General features: G+C 37.6%; 1 protein-coding gene across 1 annotated transcript in view; it reads right to left on the reverse strand.

Annotated features, from left to right (window-relative positions):
* Positions 1 to 20,126, reverse strand: part of GLRA3 (glycine receptor alpha 3) — a 182,615-nt gene that overhangs the window by 118,031 nt on the left and 44,458 nt on the right. The window contains exon 3 of the mRNA XM_068974238.1: positions 17,859 to 17,926. Coding sequence (XP_068830339.1) covers positions 17,859 to 17,926 — 68 coding nt within the window. The remainder of the gene's footprint in view (positions 1 to 17,858; positions 17,927 to 20,126) is intronic.

Genomic DNA, 20,126 nt, shown 5'->3' on the forward strand with positions numbered 1-20,126 from the left:
CACCAAGTCCTAAGGAAACCCAATCCCATCCAAAGAACAGAGCTGATGGGAAGGAACAATGCCACATAGGAGAGACGGCAGATGAGCGGAGATCCACGCTGCTGCCTCTTCCCTGTTTGCCTGCATCTTTCTCATTTCACAGCAGCGAGAAAGAACGACCTGTTGGATTGTACAAACTTCCATATATGTTATTGAATAAAAACATTTCCTTAGGAAATCCAGAAATGAATAAATAAATCCAGAAATAAATCCTGTCTGATTTTAGACTTGCTGATTTACATAAAGAGTAGAGAGTTCCCTGTACACTTCTGATCCACCTTCCCCTAATGTTATTATCTTCTGACAACATAGTGTTTGAAACCAGAAAATTAACGCTGATACCATACTGTGCTGTGCTGTGCTAAGTCACTTCAGTAGTGTCCAACTCTTTCGCGATGTTATGGACTATAGCCAGCCAGGCTCCTCTGTCCATGGGATCCTGCAGGCAAGAACACTAGAGTGGGTTGCCATGCCTTCCTCCAGGGGATCTTCCCAACCCAGGGATCGAACCAGCATCTCCTGTGCCTCCTGCACTGGCAGGCTGATTCTTTACCACTCGTGCCACCTGGGGAGCCCCTTGATACCATACTATCAAACCTTTTTTAAAACTTCGAGAATTCCCCCTCTAATGTCTTGCTTTTCCCTGGCCTAGGATCCAATGCAAGACCCCACAATGCGTTCAGCTATCCACGAGCTCCAGTCTGTGAGAGGCCTTCAGTCTTTTCCAGGCTTTCATATCCTTGACACTTTTGAAGAATACTGGCCAGTGGTTTTATAGAATGTCCCTCAATTTTAGTTTGTCTGATACTGTCTCACAATTAGGTTGATATTGTTCATTTGTAACAAGAAATGAACACTGAAAGAATATTGGTTTTTTCCCAAGGGCATGCCATCAGGGAAAGTCAATGTTCCTACACCTCATCGTTTGTAACTTTAAGCTGGATTACTTAGGTAAGTGGTGTCTGCCAGGGTTATTCCCATTAATGCTACAGAGAAGTTTATCTGTTACTGTGTGCATTATATTGGGGGTCTGCCCACCCCAAATCCTGGCTGATCTCAATTATTTGTCTGTTTTTGCTGAGGTAAAACATTTACTGTGAATAAACCTGGCAAGTAAAAGAGTATCTTATCTTCTACAGCTTCATGGGTGAGGGGTGCATGGCTGAAAAATAGATGGAAAGGTTGAACCCGTGGGATACTAAACCAGAAAGCACACACGATTCACTTCTTTGCAGAGTGACAGATGCTAATGTTAGGGCCTTGACTGAGAAGGGGCGAAGCTTCAAGCATATGTATGGGTTGGGAGGATTTAGAAACCTCCAAGTACGCTGAGCAACAAAACTCTACTGCTCCTGTGTTTGAAAAAGCTTCTTCTGGCCAGTGTGATGAGGGGTATGCCTGTTCTCACTGGACTCTATCTCTACCATCCAACATTCCCCCCTTGATGTTATAATTAAGATTAGATCTCAGAAAGCAGTCAGTTACTACCAATTCCAGAAGTTTTACACCCCAAGGCACTGCTAGATGCTCCTAATTTATATGTGCATAAATATTTATGTGTGGAATGGGTTCTGAGAGTACTAGACCATGGAGCATGAAATGAAATTTTAGAATCGGTTAAATTTATTGATCTGGGTGCACTTACTGAGATTCTGGATTTAGTGTGTTAGAGCTCAGGGAGTTAGGAGTGGTTCCAATTGCTTGCTGAGTTGGTTAACTAAAAGCTAGAACCAGCAGGGATGTGTGCAGAATGAGGCTGGTATGCTATGCATTTGTTAGTCAATCATCAAAGATCTCTAAAGACTTAAGAATGGAGATGTAGCCAGTTCTGTACCCTTGAAAAATACCCTGATTAGTGACAGAACAGGGTCTTTTCCCATATTTTAGAAAGTTTATTGTGTGTGTGTGTGTGTGTGTGTGTGTGTGTGTGTGTGTTGGTTTCTGCCAAACATTAGCATAAATCAGCCATATGTATACATATGCCCTCTCGTTGTTGAATCCCCTTCCCACCTCCCTCAGAACAGTTCAATTCAGTTTAGTTCAGTCACTCAGTCATGTCTGACTCTATGAGACTCCATGGACTGCAGCACACCAGGCTTCCTTGTCCATCTCCAACTCCCGGAGCTTGCTCAAACTCATGTCCATCAAGTTGGTGATGCCATCAAACTATCTCATCCTCTGTCATCCCTTTCTCCTCCTGCCTTCAATCTTTCCCATCATCAGGATATTTTCTAACGAGTCAGTTCTTCACATGAAGTGGCCAACGTATTTGAGCTTCAGCTTCAGAACGGGATCTTTTTAAAAAGCACTGTGATGGGTGTGCTCTGAAAGTTATTGCTGTCATAAGTTATGGCCACTGGAAAGGCTCCTAGAGTTTAGTGGTGAGATAGTTACCAGGGTGACAAGTATCACTTAGTATTACTTATTACACTTAACCCCAGAGACAAAGCAGACTTAGTTCCCATAACTGGAGCAGAGTTGGAGTGCCTATTCAGAACAGGTGAATCACAGTGGTCTTTGATGGTAGATGGCTGATCACAAGGACAATAAGCTTGAGATATATGGGTAACTTACCAAGGAATATCCAACTCGCCCTGATTAATCAAAAGAACTTTAAGGCTGAGAAATAGATAATTTATTCAAGTTATTGAGACACACAAATGTCATTTAATTAGAAGACGTGAGTGAATTCAGAGTCAAGGTCCCTTGGAGAAGGACCTTTAGTACATCACAAATGCACGCTGTGTTTCTTCTACAGAACTCAGAAGCAATATATTATGAATATATGCTGAGAAACAGGAGCTACAAGGATCAATGCTTCTGAAAATGCTGGGTGACAGATCTTAGTTAACTCAATGCCTGGACATACAAAATATTACTATGTAAGCTGGTCAGAGTAGCAAGTTATGGGAGAGTCAGATAGTCATTAAATTTTGATGAGAGCTTGTCTCATATTGATTTCAATGATTCTGTGAATTCATTTTGTTTTATGTTTTTGTTTCCTCAATGAATGGCTGTAGAGTTGATGTATATAAAACCCCATTAACTGCAGAATCCTGACATAATCTCTTTGACCTATGAAGTAAGAATTATTAAGATGAGAAGATGTACACGGAATCTTCTAAAGCTGTTTTCTTCTCAGTATAGCTAAGGAAAAGCAACATGGAATTTCTGAGGGAGCCAAAGAAATGAGTGACTCCTTCAAAGGTCTGTATCATGGTACAGCAGTGATTCTCTTCACATCTCCATCTAACTTTCCTTTCAGACTATGGAGAAGAGACTTAAATCTTGATAAATGACAACAGACAATCTTAATTTCATTCAGCTGTTCCTTCCATGATAGCTGTGGTTCTATATTTAATTTCTTTATTGGACCAAATTATTTTATATTCACTGGCACCTGATTTATGATTGATGAATGAGATATACTTTTTCTACATTCTACAGCAGAGAACATCAGAAGCATCAGCTTGCATCCAGTAGAGATATCTTTGCTGCTTTGCAAAAACAGAATAGATCCAATCCTGCAACCTTGTGTCATAACTAAGTCTATGAGGACATTGATCTTCCAACTTCATGAGACACGCTACTGGTCTGCTATATTGAAGATCCCATGCTGATAGAATAGGTGAGTAGGAAAGAGCAGATGCCTTTGGAAGAGCCAGAGAATGGAAGATAGGCCCCAGAACACTTCAGCAATGTTTTAGGGCATAGAGGGATTAGAGTATGATTGGATAACTCTAAAAATGAAGGACAATGGAATATTATTCAGCCATAAAAAGGAACAATACTGGGTCATTTGTAGAGATGTGGATTAACCCAGAGACTGTCATATAGAGTCAAGTAAGTCAGAAAGATAAAAACAAATATCATATATTAACACATATATGTGGAGTCTAGAAAAAATGGCATAGATGATCTTATTTGCAAAGCAGAAATAGAGACACAGATGAAGAGAACAAATTCAAGAACACCAAGTAGGGAGAGATGGTGGGATTGACTGGGAGATTGAGACTGACATATATATATAAATAATTGATACTATGTATACAATAGATCACTAATGAGAAGCTACTGTATAGCTCAGGGAACTCTACTCAACACTATATGATGACCTAAATGGTAAATAAATCCAAAAAAGAAAGGATATATGTATATGTATATGCATTGCTGTTCAGCGGCCTCACTTTCACTTTTCACTTTCATGCACTGGAGAAGGAAATGGCAACCCACTCCAGTGTTCTTGCCTGGAGAATCCCAGGGACGGCGGAGCCTGGTGGGCTGCCGTATATGGGGTCACACAGAGTCGGACATGACTGAAGCAACTTAGCAGCAGCAGCAGCAGCAGCAGCAGAAACTAACATTACATTGTAAACCAACTATACCCCAGTAAAAGTTAGTTTTTTAAAAAATGAAGACAAGTTGTTTCCTTCCCATGAAGAATGAGAAGCAATATTGATTGATTGCACTGTTTTTAAAATGTATTTTTACTGGAGTACAATTGCTTTACAATGTGCCTGGGCCATTTTTTAAATTAATTTTTACTGGAGTATATAGGTGCTGTATGATATGCCTGGGTCCTTTTGAATCATGGCAGCAACACATACCACATTGTGTATGATGTTTTGCGCCATTCATTAAATAACCATGAGACTGCTAATTCTGAGTGATGATCAACCTGGAGCTGCCTTTACCAATCCTTCCAACACTTTTACAAGAATTTTCATCTTTGCACTGTATCCATTTCAACCTAAAATAACTAGAGTGTGCTTTGTTCTTATGCAATTTGATGTTGAAAGACAAGAGACAAAAAGAGATTTGAAATTAACATCAAAGGTTGAGATGTCTGAATCTGTTCAAACTTTCAAGTAGATTTCAGTTTTGACCAACTCCTAGGTATCCATAGAGGTGGGTGATGGAAGTGAAAAAGATGCTTACAGAAGATGAGGTCTGGGGGATGGAGGTGTTGGATGCTGCACCCGCTTAGAACTAAGGCTGACCTGGAGACAGAGGACAGCTGCCAAAATCTTAGATGAATGGAGGGACCAGAGCCCTGGTGTGTAACAAGCCTACACAGGGAAGGAGTGTGAATGGTCAAAAATAGTAGTTTCAAAGCCAAATTGAAGAGGAAGTCTGGAAGGGAAACAATGTCACTGCCTAACACCGTTAAAGGGATGGAGGCAAGTCCGGAGGATACAGAAGGAGATAAGAGCTCAGTAGGCTAAATGGAGGAGCCTGGTAGGCTACAGTCCATGGGGTTGCGAAGAGTCGGACATGACTGAACGACTTCACGTTCACTTTTCACTTTCATGCGCTGGAGAAAGAAATGGCAACCCACTCCATTATTCTTGCCTGGAGAATCCCAGGGACAGGAGCCTGGTAGGCCACGGTCTATGGGGTTGCACAGAGTTGGACACGACTGATGTGACTTAGCAGCAGCAGCAGGCTAAAGTAGGTGGGGGGGGGGGGGTTCTTCACTAATTCAAAGGGGAAAAAAAAGAATCGAAAGAAGAGTCCTAGTTGGGCTGGAAGACTTAAGGAGGAAGCGAGCACTCCCAAATGTCTTCCCTACCCTAAGGTGAAAAATAAGACTTTATTATCATCTACAGAAAAACTGAATAGGTTGGACAGATGATGGCTACCCAGGACTGATTTGTGAATATCTGCACTATATCTATTTAGTGTTGCTATATGTTGTAAGATCAATTTTGTTCATTAAACCTCTTAATATAAATGCCATGAAGAGGAACACCATTGTTGTGAACTGTTCTTGAACTCGGATCATTTCTATGTCTTGTTAGGTGGCCAACAAAAGTGCTTAATTGATCTTGTGACAGCAAATTCTATAGAATTATAGACATTCATTTTATAGAATGTCCTCCACTAGAGAGGACCATGTGCAAATAACAGTCACTTTCCACTACAGTTACTTTCATCAAAAGCCTCTTGATGAAAGTAAAAGAGGAGAGTGAAAAAGTTGGCTTAAAGCTCAACATTCAGAAAACGAAGATCATGGCATCTGGTCCCAACACTCCATGGGAAATAGATGGAGAAACAGTAGAAACAGTGTCAGACTTTATTTGGGGGGGCTCCAAAATCACTGAAGTTGGTGATTGCAGCCATGAAATTAAAAGACGCTTACTCCTTGGAAGAAAAGTTATGACCAACCTAGATAGCATATTCAAAAGCAGAGACATTACTTTGCCGACTAAGGTCCGTCTAGTCAAGGCTATGGTTTTTCCAGTAGTCATGTATGAATGTGAGAGTTGGACTGTGAAGAAGGCTGAGTGCTGAAGAATTGATGCTTTTGAACTGTGGTGTTGGAGAAGACTCTTGAGAGTCCCTTGGACTGCAAGGAGATCCAACCAGTCCATTCTGAAGGAGATCAACCCTGGGATTTCTTTGGAAGGAATGATGCTAAAGCTGAAAGTCCAGTACTTTGGCCACCTCATGCGAAGAGTTGACTCATTGGAAAAGACTCTGATGCTGGGAGGGATTGGGGGCAGGAGGAGAAGGGGACGACAGAGGATGAGATGGCTGGATGGCATCACTGACTCGATGGACACGAGTCTGAGTGAACTCCGGGAGATGGTAATGGACAGGGAGGCCTGGCGTGCTGTGATTCATGGGGTCGCAAAAGGTCAGACACGACTGAGTGACTGAACTGAACTGAACTGAAGGCAGAGAGAGCGGAGTTAAATTAAGTGGCATATGTCTTTGATACTACATTTACCCCTATAATCTTCTTCATTTTTCCCAACCCAAATATTTCAAAACAAAATATAATTAATCTTTCAATCTACTCCACCACAGTAAAAGGAAACTATTAATACAAGAACACATGTTCAAAGGAAGGAGAGAAATTACAGAATTATGTGCCCAACAACTCCCTGCTCTGAAGAGAGTACTCTTTCTGTTTTCTTGCATCAGTTTCTCTTTGGCACTTACCCCCACAGAATTAAAAATATGCTTTCAAACTTTGCGTTTCTTTTAACAATATTGTGGCACAACTGGACAATTGTATTCTTTGGGATATTCTTTATAAGAAAAATTTACCTGGGTGAATAGGATTTGTACACTGTCTTTTTGGGGGATACAGTAATTATAAGGATGGTTTGTAGATGACTACACTAGGCAGAGATTTATTCCTATTTCTATGGGGTCACCAGGATGTGTGACCTTCATGATACCTTATCTTTCTGCAACCTCTCCCATAAATATTGCCTGTTTCTGATTCATGCTTATAAATGAGAGTTCAGAACACATTCATGCTGCCAGTCACTGGTTACTCATGCTTGAAATTAAAAATCTTTCAGACCAATACCACTGCTGTATCTGTTGAGGCTTTACCCATCTCTCAAAGTAAGAAAAAAAAAAGGCAGTGAGGATAAGATATTAACAGACACATTGCGGAAAAGATAGCAGGATGCTTTCAGGTTATGCTTAAAGTAAGTGAAATAGCATTTGTCTAATTATATGTTATATTCAGATTATTAAATTTATAGATATGAATGAGACAGAACTAGTCACTGAACACTATTATGGCACTCATTAAATAACTTCTTTTACAATAACTGAATTGTTTGGCAAAAAAATTAGAGGACCCTTGACTCATTTGGGGAAAGGTTACAAAAAAACAAACAGGAAAAAGTGGACTTTTCAAATTATACACACTTCATTCCTAGTGTCACAAAGAAAACATTACTGTGAAACATAGTTGATACCTGAAATAATTGCATCCCCATACTTTTTATTTTTAAACATTACTCTTCAATTACCATAAGCACTATTTAATAGCTCTTATTTCTTATCATAGAGAACTTCTCTGTTGGTTACTATGAGTGAAATGACACAGAACATACAAGACATATGAGACGCACACAAGAGATATACACTCTGGCCAGAGGGACAAGAACTGCGCCAGCAAGCAAGCTCACGGTTTATTTTTATATAGCCCCCCTGGGCATAATGCCAGACTGTATGACCAAACTTGTTCAGTACAGCGCATGTGCATAAATGTTATCGTACAGCAAAAGGGAGCGAAATTCCAGCTTACTGCAGAGTCTGTCCAGAGCCCTTATCACAAGAAGGGAATGTTCCATTATTTGCAAGTGACCATTAATCTCAACGCTGTGTCCATCTCCTTGGTAGAACATGCTGTTTGCAAGCAGCACATCTCCACTTTCCCTATTGTGGCTGCATTAACCCTTCACTTCTCACACTGTATTTTAGCATTCTTAATGAATTTATCTATCAATACAGCTAAAAAAATACATTTTGAGAAAAGATTATAAAATTCCATGGGAAGATGTGAATTAAAACATCAAGTTCATTTGGGCAGTAAGAGCCAGCATTGTGTACAATAGTTACTTAGCTTCTGTTTTAGAAACTTTAGCACGAATTTAAGATGGTGACTAGGACTCAGACTGTAAAAACAGATCATACTGCAAAACAGGGAAAAAATAATAATTTATTCACTTGTGTTAAGTGCACAATAGCAAAGTTCTCCTTTTAGAAACAATACTTCTGGTTAGCCTATATATGTGTATACACATATATAGGCTATATACATATATATATATATATATATATATATATATTTATACACACACACACACACACACATATCTATGGGGCTTCACTGGTGGCTGAGATGGCAAAGAATCAGCCTGCAAAGCAGGAGGCCTGGATTCGATCCCTGGTCAGAAAGATCCCCTGGAGAAGGGAATGGCTATCCATTTAGTTTCTTGCCTGTAAAACCCCAAAGACATTTATATGTGTACATATATATTCAAAAATATATTTAAGAGCTACTTTGTGCTAAGATTAATCTAGTTATTAATGATATAATTATTAATTTATCAGAGTGGACTCCTACAGCCTATAATCAGCAACAAAAAATTTTAATGCCCATAGATTTAAACAAAATATTAAAAAGGAAAAGATGATTAAAACATAAAAGTAAAGTGGATAAAACATAGGATGTCAATGAAGTCAATTTGATAAATCAGTACAAGGAGTTAAATGACTTTCTAACAGAGACAAAGTAGCATTAAAAACAATCATATTGTAGTGTGTGAATATATTTTCTTTGTGTAAGTTGTTGAGTTATTTGTACTGAAGGAATCTAAAATGGATTGATACGAAATTACAGCTTATTTGGGACTCATGACTTCCTTGTAATGTATTTACTAATTATAATCTTTAAAGACAGGAAATATGCAACACAGAAATAAAAAGAGAAACTCTGATGGAAAGAATGAGGAAAAGAATATCCAATGTAATCGATTTCACAGAAAGAACAAAGGAAGGAATGAAATTTGAGTAGTATTATTCTTAGAAGGCAATGGCACCCCACTCCAGTATTCGTGCCTGAAAAATCCCATGGGAGGGGCATGCCTGGTAGGCTGCAGTCCATGGGGTCACTAAGAGTCGGACATGACTGAGGGACTTACTTTCACTTTTCACTTTCATGCATTGGAGAAGGAAATGGCAACCCACTCCAGTGTTCTTCCCTGGAAAATCCCAGGGACGAGGGACCTGGTAGGCTGCCGTCTATGGGGTCTCACAGAGTCGGACACTACTGAAGCAACTTTAGCAGCAGCATTCTCAGAAAATTAACATTAATCATAGATTCAGAAAGCAGTGAAAATTCCTTCAGTTCAGTTCAGTTGCTCAGTAGTGTCTGACTCTTTGCGACTCCAGGAACTGCAGCACATCAGGCCTTCCTGTCCATCACCAACTGCTGGAGTTTACCCAAACTTTTGTCCATTAAGTTGGTGATGCCATGCAACCATCTCATCCTCTGTCATCCCTTTCTCCTCCTGCCCTCAATCTTTCCCAGGTTCAGGGTCTTTTCAAATGGGTCAGCTCTTCCCATCAGGTGGCCAAAGTACTGGAGTTTCAGCTTCAACATCAATCCTTCCAATGAACACCCAGGACTGATCTCCTTTAGGATGGACTGGTTGGATCTTCCTGCAGTCCAAAGGACTCTCAAGAGTCTTCTCCAACACCACAGTTCAAAAGCTTCAATTCTTTGGTGCTCAGCTTTCTTTATAGTCCAACTCTCACATCCATACATGACCACTGGAGAAACCATAGCCTTGACTAGATGGACCTTTGTTGGCAGAATAATGTCTCTGCTTTTTAATATGCTGTCTAGGTTGGTCATAACTTTCCTTCGAATGAGTAAGCGTCTTTTAATTTCATGGCTGCAATCACCATCTTCAGTGATTTGGGAGCCCAAAATAATAATGTCAGCCACTGTTTCCCCATCTACTTGCCATGAAGTGATGGGACTGGATGCCATGATCTTAGTTTTCTGAATGTTGAGCTTTAAGCCAACTTTTTCACTTTCCCCTTTCACTTTCATCAAGAGGCTCTTTAGTTCTTCTTCACTTTCTGCCATAAGGGTGGTATCATCTGCATATCTGAGGTTATCGATATTTCTCCCAGCAATCTTGATTCCAGCTTGTGCTTCTTCCAGCCCAGCATTTCTCATGATGTACACTGCATAAAAATTATATAAGCAGGGTGACAATACACAGCCTTGATGTACTCCTTTTCCTGTTTGGAACCAGTCTGTTGTTCCATGTCCAGTTCTGTTGCTTCCTGACTTGCATACAGGTTTCTCAAGAGGCAGGTCAGGTGGTCTGGTATTCCCATCTCTTTCAGAATTTTCTACAGTTTATTGTGATCCACACAGTCAAAGGCTTTGGCATAGTCAATAAAGCAGAAATGGATGTTTTTCTGGAACTCTCTTGCTTTTTCCATGATCCAGTGGATGTTGGCAATTTGATCTCTGGTTCCTCTGCCTTTTCTAATACCAGCTTGAACATCTGGAAGTTTACAGTTCATGTATTGCTGAAGCCTGGCTTGGAGAATTTTGAGCATTACTTCACTAGCGTGTGAGATGAGTGCAATTGTGGGATAGTTTGAGCATTCTTTGCCTTGCAGAATAAAAATCCATGTGTGAGTTTATGAAGAAAAAGGAGCTAAAACCAAATTATCATTAAGAGGAATGAAAATGAAGGCAGTATAAATATTCCTCAGATGAAAGGATTGTAAAGGATTGACGCAGTAAATAAGTTTATGTCAATAATTTGAAAGATGTAAAGAAATGGACAAACTCCTCGGAAAACAAGACTTTTTCAAACTGTATACAATAGAAAAACTAAATAGTCCAATATTTGTTCAAAGAATGAAATCTATCATTTAAAATCTTTCAACAAATAAAATGACTGACCCAGAAAGCATTTTTGGTGAATTTTACTAAATACTTCTAGAAGAAATAACACGGGTTTTACACAAACTATTTCAGAGAGTAGAAGAAGGAACACTTCCTAATTGTCTGAAATACAGCATAATATTTTTACCACACTGTTCTCTTGGCACTGTAGAAAAAAGAAATTCATAGTTCAATATCTTAAACCAGATGTTAGAAAATTAAATCCAGCAATATACAAAAGGACAATCAATTGTGATCAAGTAGGACTTAACCAAGGAGTACAAGATGATATACTGTTTGAAAATCAATTAATTATTTGTATATATTCTATAATATTAACAGAATAAAAGAGAGAAGGCAATCATTTAAAAATGAATGCTGGGTAGTACTGAAGAAAATTCAGTGCTTCTTCACAGTTAAAGAAAAAAACCTCAGCATCCAAGGAATGGGAAAAAACTTCCTCAATGTGATAAAGCTCATTTAGGAGAAACCTAAAATTAATACTATTCTTCATTGTGAAATGTTGCATGCAAACTAACTGGTATCAGAAAAAAGACAAAGGTGTCTAATCTCCATCCATTTTTTTAGCATCATATGTAAGTTATGAATTAGTACAGTAAGATAAGAGGAAAAATGGAGAGAGGATGAGTAGGAAAAGGAGAAGGAGAGCAAAATGAAGTGAGATTTAAAGCATAAAGACTGGAAGGGAAGATGTACAAATCAAAGGTGTGTTTAGGAGGTATTAAATATCAAGTCTGATTTAACGCTATATAAAATAAAAACAATATGACATTGATAAGCATAGACAAATTGGTCACTGGCACAGAACTGAGAACTTTGAAACAGACTCATTCAATTTAGGAACATACATGACAGAGGTATAGTTATGGATTATTGGAAATACTCAATTGTGAAGTAAATGAAAATTAATGCTTCCTACACATCATACACACACATAGAACTGCACAAAATTCCAAGTGAATTCAAACCTACATAGGAAAAGCAAAAGCCTTTTTAGGAGAAAATATAAGAAGATATCTTTGTGAGCTTAGGTGAGAGAAGAATTTGTTAAGACAAAGAAACACAAGTCAGTAAGTAAAACAAGGTTACATTTTGTAAACAAAAATTAAGATTATTTATACATCCAAAGACATCATAAACACATTGAAAAGAGCAGAACTGGTATTTATATGTATGCAACTGACAAAGTATTCACCTTTGAAATAATGCATGTACGTGTGTGGGTGGGCTGGAGGTTACATTTGTGTGTATACAATAAAAGCAAACAAATATAAATTGGGAAGCAACGCATAGAGGCATTTTGCACAAAGAACACCAAAGTGACTCCAAAACACTCAAGAAAAATGCATAATCTCACTCATAATCAAAGAAGTTTATGATAAGAAACAATTAAATCCCAAGTGGGTAAATACTAGCTGTGGGAAACTTAAAACAGGAAATCTCATAAGTCTGGTAGTAGGTGTTTCAGACTGGCCGCTTTGGAAAGCACTGTCTAAACCAAGTGATTTTACTCCTAAGAATATCAACTTGGGCCAAATTATTCCAATTCTGGGTACCTACGTTGTAGAAGAGGGCTTCCCAGGTGGCTCAGTGGTAAAGAATCCACCTGCCAATGCAGGAGACACGGGTTCAATCCCTGGGTGGGGAAGATCCCCTGGAGAAGGAAATGGCAACACACTCCAGTATTCTTGCCTGGGAAATCCCATATACAGAGGCGCCTGGCAGGCTACAGTCCATGGGGTCACAAAGAGTTGGACATGACTGAGTGACTGAGTGCACACATACTCACACACACCACTCACACATAGCCTACAGAATATCCTACATATGTATATTGGAAGATAACGTGCAATAATTTTGAAGGCACAGTTTTTTATAGAGGCAAAACATTACAGACAATCAAAAAGTCCAACAAATGTAAAACAGATGACTACATTATGGAATATTTGCTCAGATGAAAGTGAATATAGCAGTATAAGCCTAAAAACAAGGATTATCTCAAAAAATATACATTTGAACCAAAAAAATGAAGTTATATGTGAGTGTTACAGTATGGCAATCCTATTGACATTTTCAATCATGCAGAATGAATTTAATATTAAATTCAGGAACAAAGCTTTCTTTGGGAAGGTAGAGAAATGCGCTTTGGGCAAGAGTTCATAGTCAATTTCAATTTGTCTTTGTAATGTTTAGTTTCTTAAGATGGTGACAGTTGCATGAGCATTATTATGTTATTAATAGCTATGCAAAAACTGCAGAACTTTATTTGATAAAAATACACTTAGGAAAAAAGACAGTGTAGGAGTTTTAAAGATTCCATTAAGAACACGTAAATGACACTATCAATTTTTTATGCAATATTAGCTTAGATTTCTCTGAGGAATCTAATGATCCAGTGATTTGAAGTAACACCTACATCTGCATGATTACTATTGCAACTAAAATGTGAACCTATAATTTGTGTGGAAAATGGAAAAGGCATACAGTCCGACCATTCGGTGAGATCACAGCAGACCATCAGACGCTTTCACCCAGTCCCACTATACGTCTCTATAGACAGGCATCTGAAAAAGCATTATACCAAACACCTCACCCTTTTTGTTTTTATTTTGTAAAATTAATTTATTCTATGGGCCTGGTGAAAAGCCACAGTTCACTGAGTAAATATTGACTTAAGGCACATAGCAGAGCAATTCTCTCTCCAACATATGTGTGGCAAGATGGAGAGCCATCTGTTTGCTGAAGATAGGCGGTTATGCCAATATATCAACTTTGAAATACTATGCTATATACACACCCAAACTGCTGCAGAGGTATATGTGAGGCATGCTTTTTTTAAAAAAGCCCAACTTACAAATGCTGTCATCCTGGCATATAATCCTTATGCACAACTCATCACAGGTTTACAGGAATGTGCTTACCAACATGCACTTAATGCAAAGATGTTAAGCTTCACCTCATCATAACAATAAAAACAATTACTATAAATACAGAATAAATTATTATTTGGGGAATTGAAAAAAAAAACAATTATGAGCCCCTCTTGTCACCACCATTTTAAAAGACAGGATAAATGCACCTCTCTCACCAAGGCCATGCTGTAAAATGGAAGGGTGACTCATGATAGTAAGCAAGTTATATTTTTAATTTAATCTTTTTTAAGAACTATGGTTTCTGACAATTGTTAAGTCATTACCTGCTGAAGAAGAAAGTGAATTTGGTAGAATAGAGGCTGAACAAATCCTTAGAGAATCTCATTATATATAATGACATCTGACTCTGAAAAAGTGAAAGTTCCTCAGTCGTGTCCGACTCTGCGACCCCATGAACTATACAGTCCATGGAATTCTCCAGGCCAGAATACGGGAGTGGGTAGCCTTTCCCTTCTCCAGGGATCTTCCCAACCCAGGGATCGAACCCAGGTCTCCCATATTGCAGGTGGATTCTTTACCAGCCGAGCCACTAGGGAAGTCCATCTGACTCTAACAGAAGGGAAATAAGGAAGTTCAGTATTTCCACTACATACATGGAAAAATTTCAGTGAGTCTATCTCAAGAATAATAAAATTGTACTCAAGTGAGAATGATTGGTAATGCATTATTCAGACCAATCAACATTGGGAAAGGATGAGTTTCACAGTTAAAAAGAAGTTTGAACTTATGCTATCGGGAAGAAATGCACATAAATACTAAGAAAAATGAAGTTGGGGCAAGAAGTAGATGCAAAATAAGTTAAAGATTCGAATTAACTTAATTTTCCAAAAAAAAAAAAAAGGCTAAATAAGCAGAATATCAGCTAGAGAAATTTTCTCAAAAATCAAATCATTACCTCAAATGGACTAATGTTTATTCTTAAATGGGGAGAGATACAACAGGTTAGAGACTAGATCAGAGAAGGGAGCTTCATCTAGTTGGTTGGTGAAAACACTGAGCATGGTTAAGGTCTTCGTTAAGCAAAGACATAAAGATTGGGAGAATTATTTAGTTTTATTTTAGATATGAATTCTCAGATGCAAAGATATCCATTAACGATTATAGGTCATTTGAAATTCCATCCTCTGAATGTAATACACTGTCTTAGTTGAATTCAGTTATTTACTGTAAGAACAAAAGGAAAGTACATTTGTATAAAAAAATGTGAATGTTGAGTAAAACTGGATGAACGAGTAAAAATAAGTTAACTTAATATTATGGCTAGTAAAGCAATGGAATAAAGTTTAGTTGCAAATCAGCGATGTTGGAAATGATGCAATTAATACATCAAAGTAATTAGGGGTAGCAAAATAGTTTATGATTTTAAAGTAAAAGATATAACAACAAGTTCTAATTTCATTCTATGCCTGTATAGACAGACACCATATTTCAGATACTATATTTAATACCATTAATTTTTTAAAAGTACTGAATCTGATTATGTGGATAAAAATAATGTCACATGATTTAGGGGTCTTGGAGACTAAAGGGAACTATACTAAGGTGGACTTAGTTAATTTTATAATATTTTACCTCTAGGATGTTTCACTAGTATTCACTGATGCTGCTCATAACTGAAGAGGAAGATGATAGATGCTAAAAATAATTTGAAAGTGATACATTATGATAGAAGATGAAGGAATGGACAGGATTTCTACACTGGAGAAGGGAAATAAAACTGAGTGTCCCTAAGAAGGTGTATTTGTAATATTTTTAAAGCTTTGGGTATAGTAGTATTCGGCAAAGAAATCTGTCTAAAATTATTAAGGGTAAGAAATTTAGCGGGTACAGTCATCCTATGCAGTTTGTGTTATAACCACTTGGTGGTAGACTGATGAATTATGTCATAAAAAGCAGAGACCTTCAGGAACATGACAGTTTTTGAGGTTTTAATGAGGAAATCTGGCCATGTTCTCTCTTTTTTCCAAATCCCTTACTCCATCCCACAAAAACAAGTCAGGCCAGAAACCTTTCCAACTATTGCTGTTGAAACTGTTTTGCTGAAGTGATCTTGCAAAAGATAAAGTATAAACATATGTCCAAGCTTTCAGGATGACACAGTGTTGGATAATAGCAATTAAAAAGAGGAAGTTTCCAGGGCTAGAAATATAATTTGGAAAGTCTAGTTAGAAAAAAAAATCAATAGAGTTTCCTTTATCTATGAATATGATTTGAACTGGGTATGGACAAATACAGGACTATAAATCAGGGCCACACATTCAATAAGAATCCATAATAGGTCAACTTCTGAAACAGAATTATAGTGACTTCAGGGTCAAAATAACACCAGAATCACAGTATGCTTTTACAAGCAAATAATATAATTTTCTCTGTGTTTACACATATGTACAAACCTAAGAGTTAACTTATATAGTCCAATGAAGATAATTCTATGCAATTTCCCCAAAATGAATTCAGTTCTTTTCCAGTGATGCTTTTATTGTAATTACACTGTATTGAGTTTTAATAGAACCACAGAGATGGTGCTAAATGACTAAATGTATACATGAGCAAAACAGCATTTTTAAAAGTGGTGCCTGAATAAAATCTCTTCCTGTTAAGAAAGATCTTCTATATACACATATATACACACATGTCCACACACACAACTCCACACAGCTCCCCATAAAATAATTTACATATTAGATTATTTTTCCTTAGAAAATTTGCTATCTAGTCATTCTGATACATGTAGAATAAGAATAATTCTCTTAATAATGGTTTTAGCTAATAAATCTTTAAGTTCTTCATATATTTTAGCTAAAAGCAACTCTGAAAATTAATTTGGATTATATTTGCTAAATTTAGGAATGAAGTATAACTAGGTAAATTAAGAAGCACAATACATAGTTTCAATTTTTAAAAATGTCCCTGATAATCTTAACAGATATTCAGTGGTTCATGAGTCTATCTCTGCATTTTCATTTTCCCTAAAATGCACAATGAAAACTATAGGACAAAGAAAAGATACACCATAATCTTTACAAAAAGTTATAAAATCCAAATCAGAATAAGCTGGGCTTGGAATGATAATCTGTTTGGCTTTAATAACTTGATTAAGTTCTCAATCAAGCAGTAATGAAGTCTCAGTTCAGTGAGTTTAGTTAAATTAAGGCACACACCACAATTTGCAAAATATTTAGGATATTTAAGCAGATACCATATTCATTTGGAAAAGTAATCAAAATACTTAAAATAACATTATAAGCACACTTAAGTATACAGAATAATTAAACATGACATTATTTACTCCTATGCTTATTTCTGCTGATTAAACAGCATTGCAAATGAATAATTCATATGGTAAAATTTTAGTTTTTTTTTTTAATTTTAGTTTTAATGTGAGATCTAATAGTTACTGAAATGGGAGAGATCAATTGTGTTTTCACTTACATTTATTCTCTAATATATCATCTCTAAATGAAACATTATTACCTGCCTTGATTGTAAATTAATTATACAATCAATTGTATCCTTTAAAATTTCATTATATGAATTTTAGCTTTAAATTACATAATATTAGCAGAAAAAATTGACATGAACATTATTATAAATTAGTCCAGTGTGCAATTCGTTATAAAGTCAACAGGCCTACCTACCATGGTTGTCTCAGCAATAGAACCAAAGCTGTTTATGAATATGTTGCATGTGACGTTAACTGCAGGGCCTGAAAGAGAGATTAAAACAGAAGCGCTGATTGGATGCTTATCTAAAATATTTTCAAATAATTCCATGCATCTGATGTGTCATTTTAAAAAAAGAATTCAAAGCATTTCATTATCTGGCTACAAACTTTGTTATTAGGCTTGATATTATATAAACCTTATTATTAGGCTTGATAGCTATATAAACAAAAAACACTGAAATACTGTGTGATAGGAGTTAAAATAATTCAGTTCATCTTGTCTAAGCTAGTCATATAAAATCACCAAAACTGATACCTAACCAAAAATTTCTTTTGTTAGTTTATTTTCACATAAACACAATTGAGTCTCTAAATCAGTTGTGAGAGCTGGACTGTAAAGAAGGCAGAGAGCTGAAGAACTGATGCCTTCAAACTGTGGTGCTGGAGAAGACTCCTGAGAGTCTCTTGGGCAGCAAAAAGATCAAACCAATCTTAAGGGAAATCCACCCTGAATGCTAGTTGGAAGGACTGATGATAAAGTTGAAACTCCAGTAGTTTGTTCATTTGATATGAACAGCTGACTCGTTGGAAAAGTCCCTGATGCTGGGAAAGATTGAGGGCAGAAGGACAAGAGGGTGTCAGAGGATGAGATAGCTGGATGGTATCTCTGATGCAATGGACACAAACTTGGGCAAACTTTGTGAGATGGTGAGGGACAAAGAGGCATGGCATGCTGCAGTTCATGGAGTCACAAAGAATCAGACATGACTGGACAATTGAACAGCAATGTGGGACCTAGTTCCCTGACTAGGTATCAAACCTGGGGCCCCTGTAGTGGGAACATGGAGTCTTAGCCACTGGACCACCAGGGAAGTCTCCAGTTTTACTTTATTATGACAAGGTAAATAGTATCCCAACTAACCATATAATATACTATGATAACTATTTCTTTTCTGCAAAACATGTTCCTGAGGTGGATAATTGTTTTATGTGTTTCATATAGTTTCTTCCATATGTATCATCAGATTATCCACAAGTTCTGAAATGTCTAAGCTGTGTTTCCATATCAGACTCATCACATATTCTGTTAACTCTCTCTTCCTTCAAGCTTACTCCATTCTAGATTTATTGTCCTGGAGCATAAGTCATTCATGCTCTCCCATTATCCTCCTATAGGAGATAATGGAAACTGAGAGACTCTACTTTGGGGGGCTCCAAAAATCACTACAGATGGTGACTTCAGTCAGGAAATTTAAAAATGATTGCTCCTTGGAAGAAAAGCTATGACCAATCTAGACAACATATTAAAAAGCAGACAAAAGTCTTCTGTTATTTTGCTGACAAAGGTCCATCTACTAACCGCTATGGTTTTTCCGGTAGTCATGTATGGATGTAAGAGTTGGACTATAAAGAAAGCTGAGCACCAAGAACTGATGCTTTTGAACTGTGGTGTTGGAGAAGACTCTTGAGAGTCCCTTGGACTGCAAGGAGATCCAACCAGTCCATCCTAAAGGAAATCAGTCCTGAATATTCTTTGGAAGGACTCATGTTGAAGCTGAAACTCCAATACTTTGGCCACCTGATGCAAAGAACTGACTGGGAAAGATACTGGGAAACATTGAGGGCAGGAGGAGAAGGGGATGACAGAGGATGAGATGGTTGAATGGCATCACTGACTCAATGGACATGAGTTTGAGCAAGCTCCAGGAGCTGATAATGGACAGGGAAGCTTAATGTCCATGGGGTCGCAAAGAGTCGGACATGACTGAGCGACTGAACTGACTAAAGGGAAGAAAAAGCACGGATATTTTATTCCATGGTCACTTTATCCCATCATAAGAGACATATGAAGTCACAATTAATGGTTAGAAGATACATATATATAGTTAAATATGTACATATGTATTTCACTTAATGTAAGTGGTGGTGAACTCTAAAATATATACACAGTTACAGTTACAGTTTAGTTGCTCAGTCTGAGCTCTTTGCGACCCCATGGACTGCAGTAAGCCAGGCCTCCCTGTTCATCACCAACTCCCAGAGCGTGCTCAAACTCATATCCATTGAGTCAGTGATGCCATCCAGACATCTCATCCTCTGTCGTCCCCTTCTCCTTCCACCTTCAGTCTTTCCCAGCATCAAGGTCTTTTCAAATGAGTCAGCTCTTCACATCAGGTGGCCAAAGTATTGGAGTTTCAGCTTCAGCATCAGTCCTTCCAATGAATATTCAGGACTGATCTCC

Source organism: Capricornis sumatraensis, chromosome 6, assembly GCF_032405125.1.
Source record: "Capricornis sumatraensis isolate serow.1 chromosome 6, serow.2, whole genome shotgun sequence".
Lineage (NCBI taxonomy): Eukaryota > Metazoa > Chordata > Mammalia > Artiodactyla > Bovidae > Capricornis > Capricornis sumatraensis.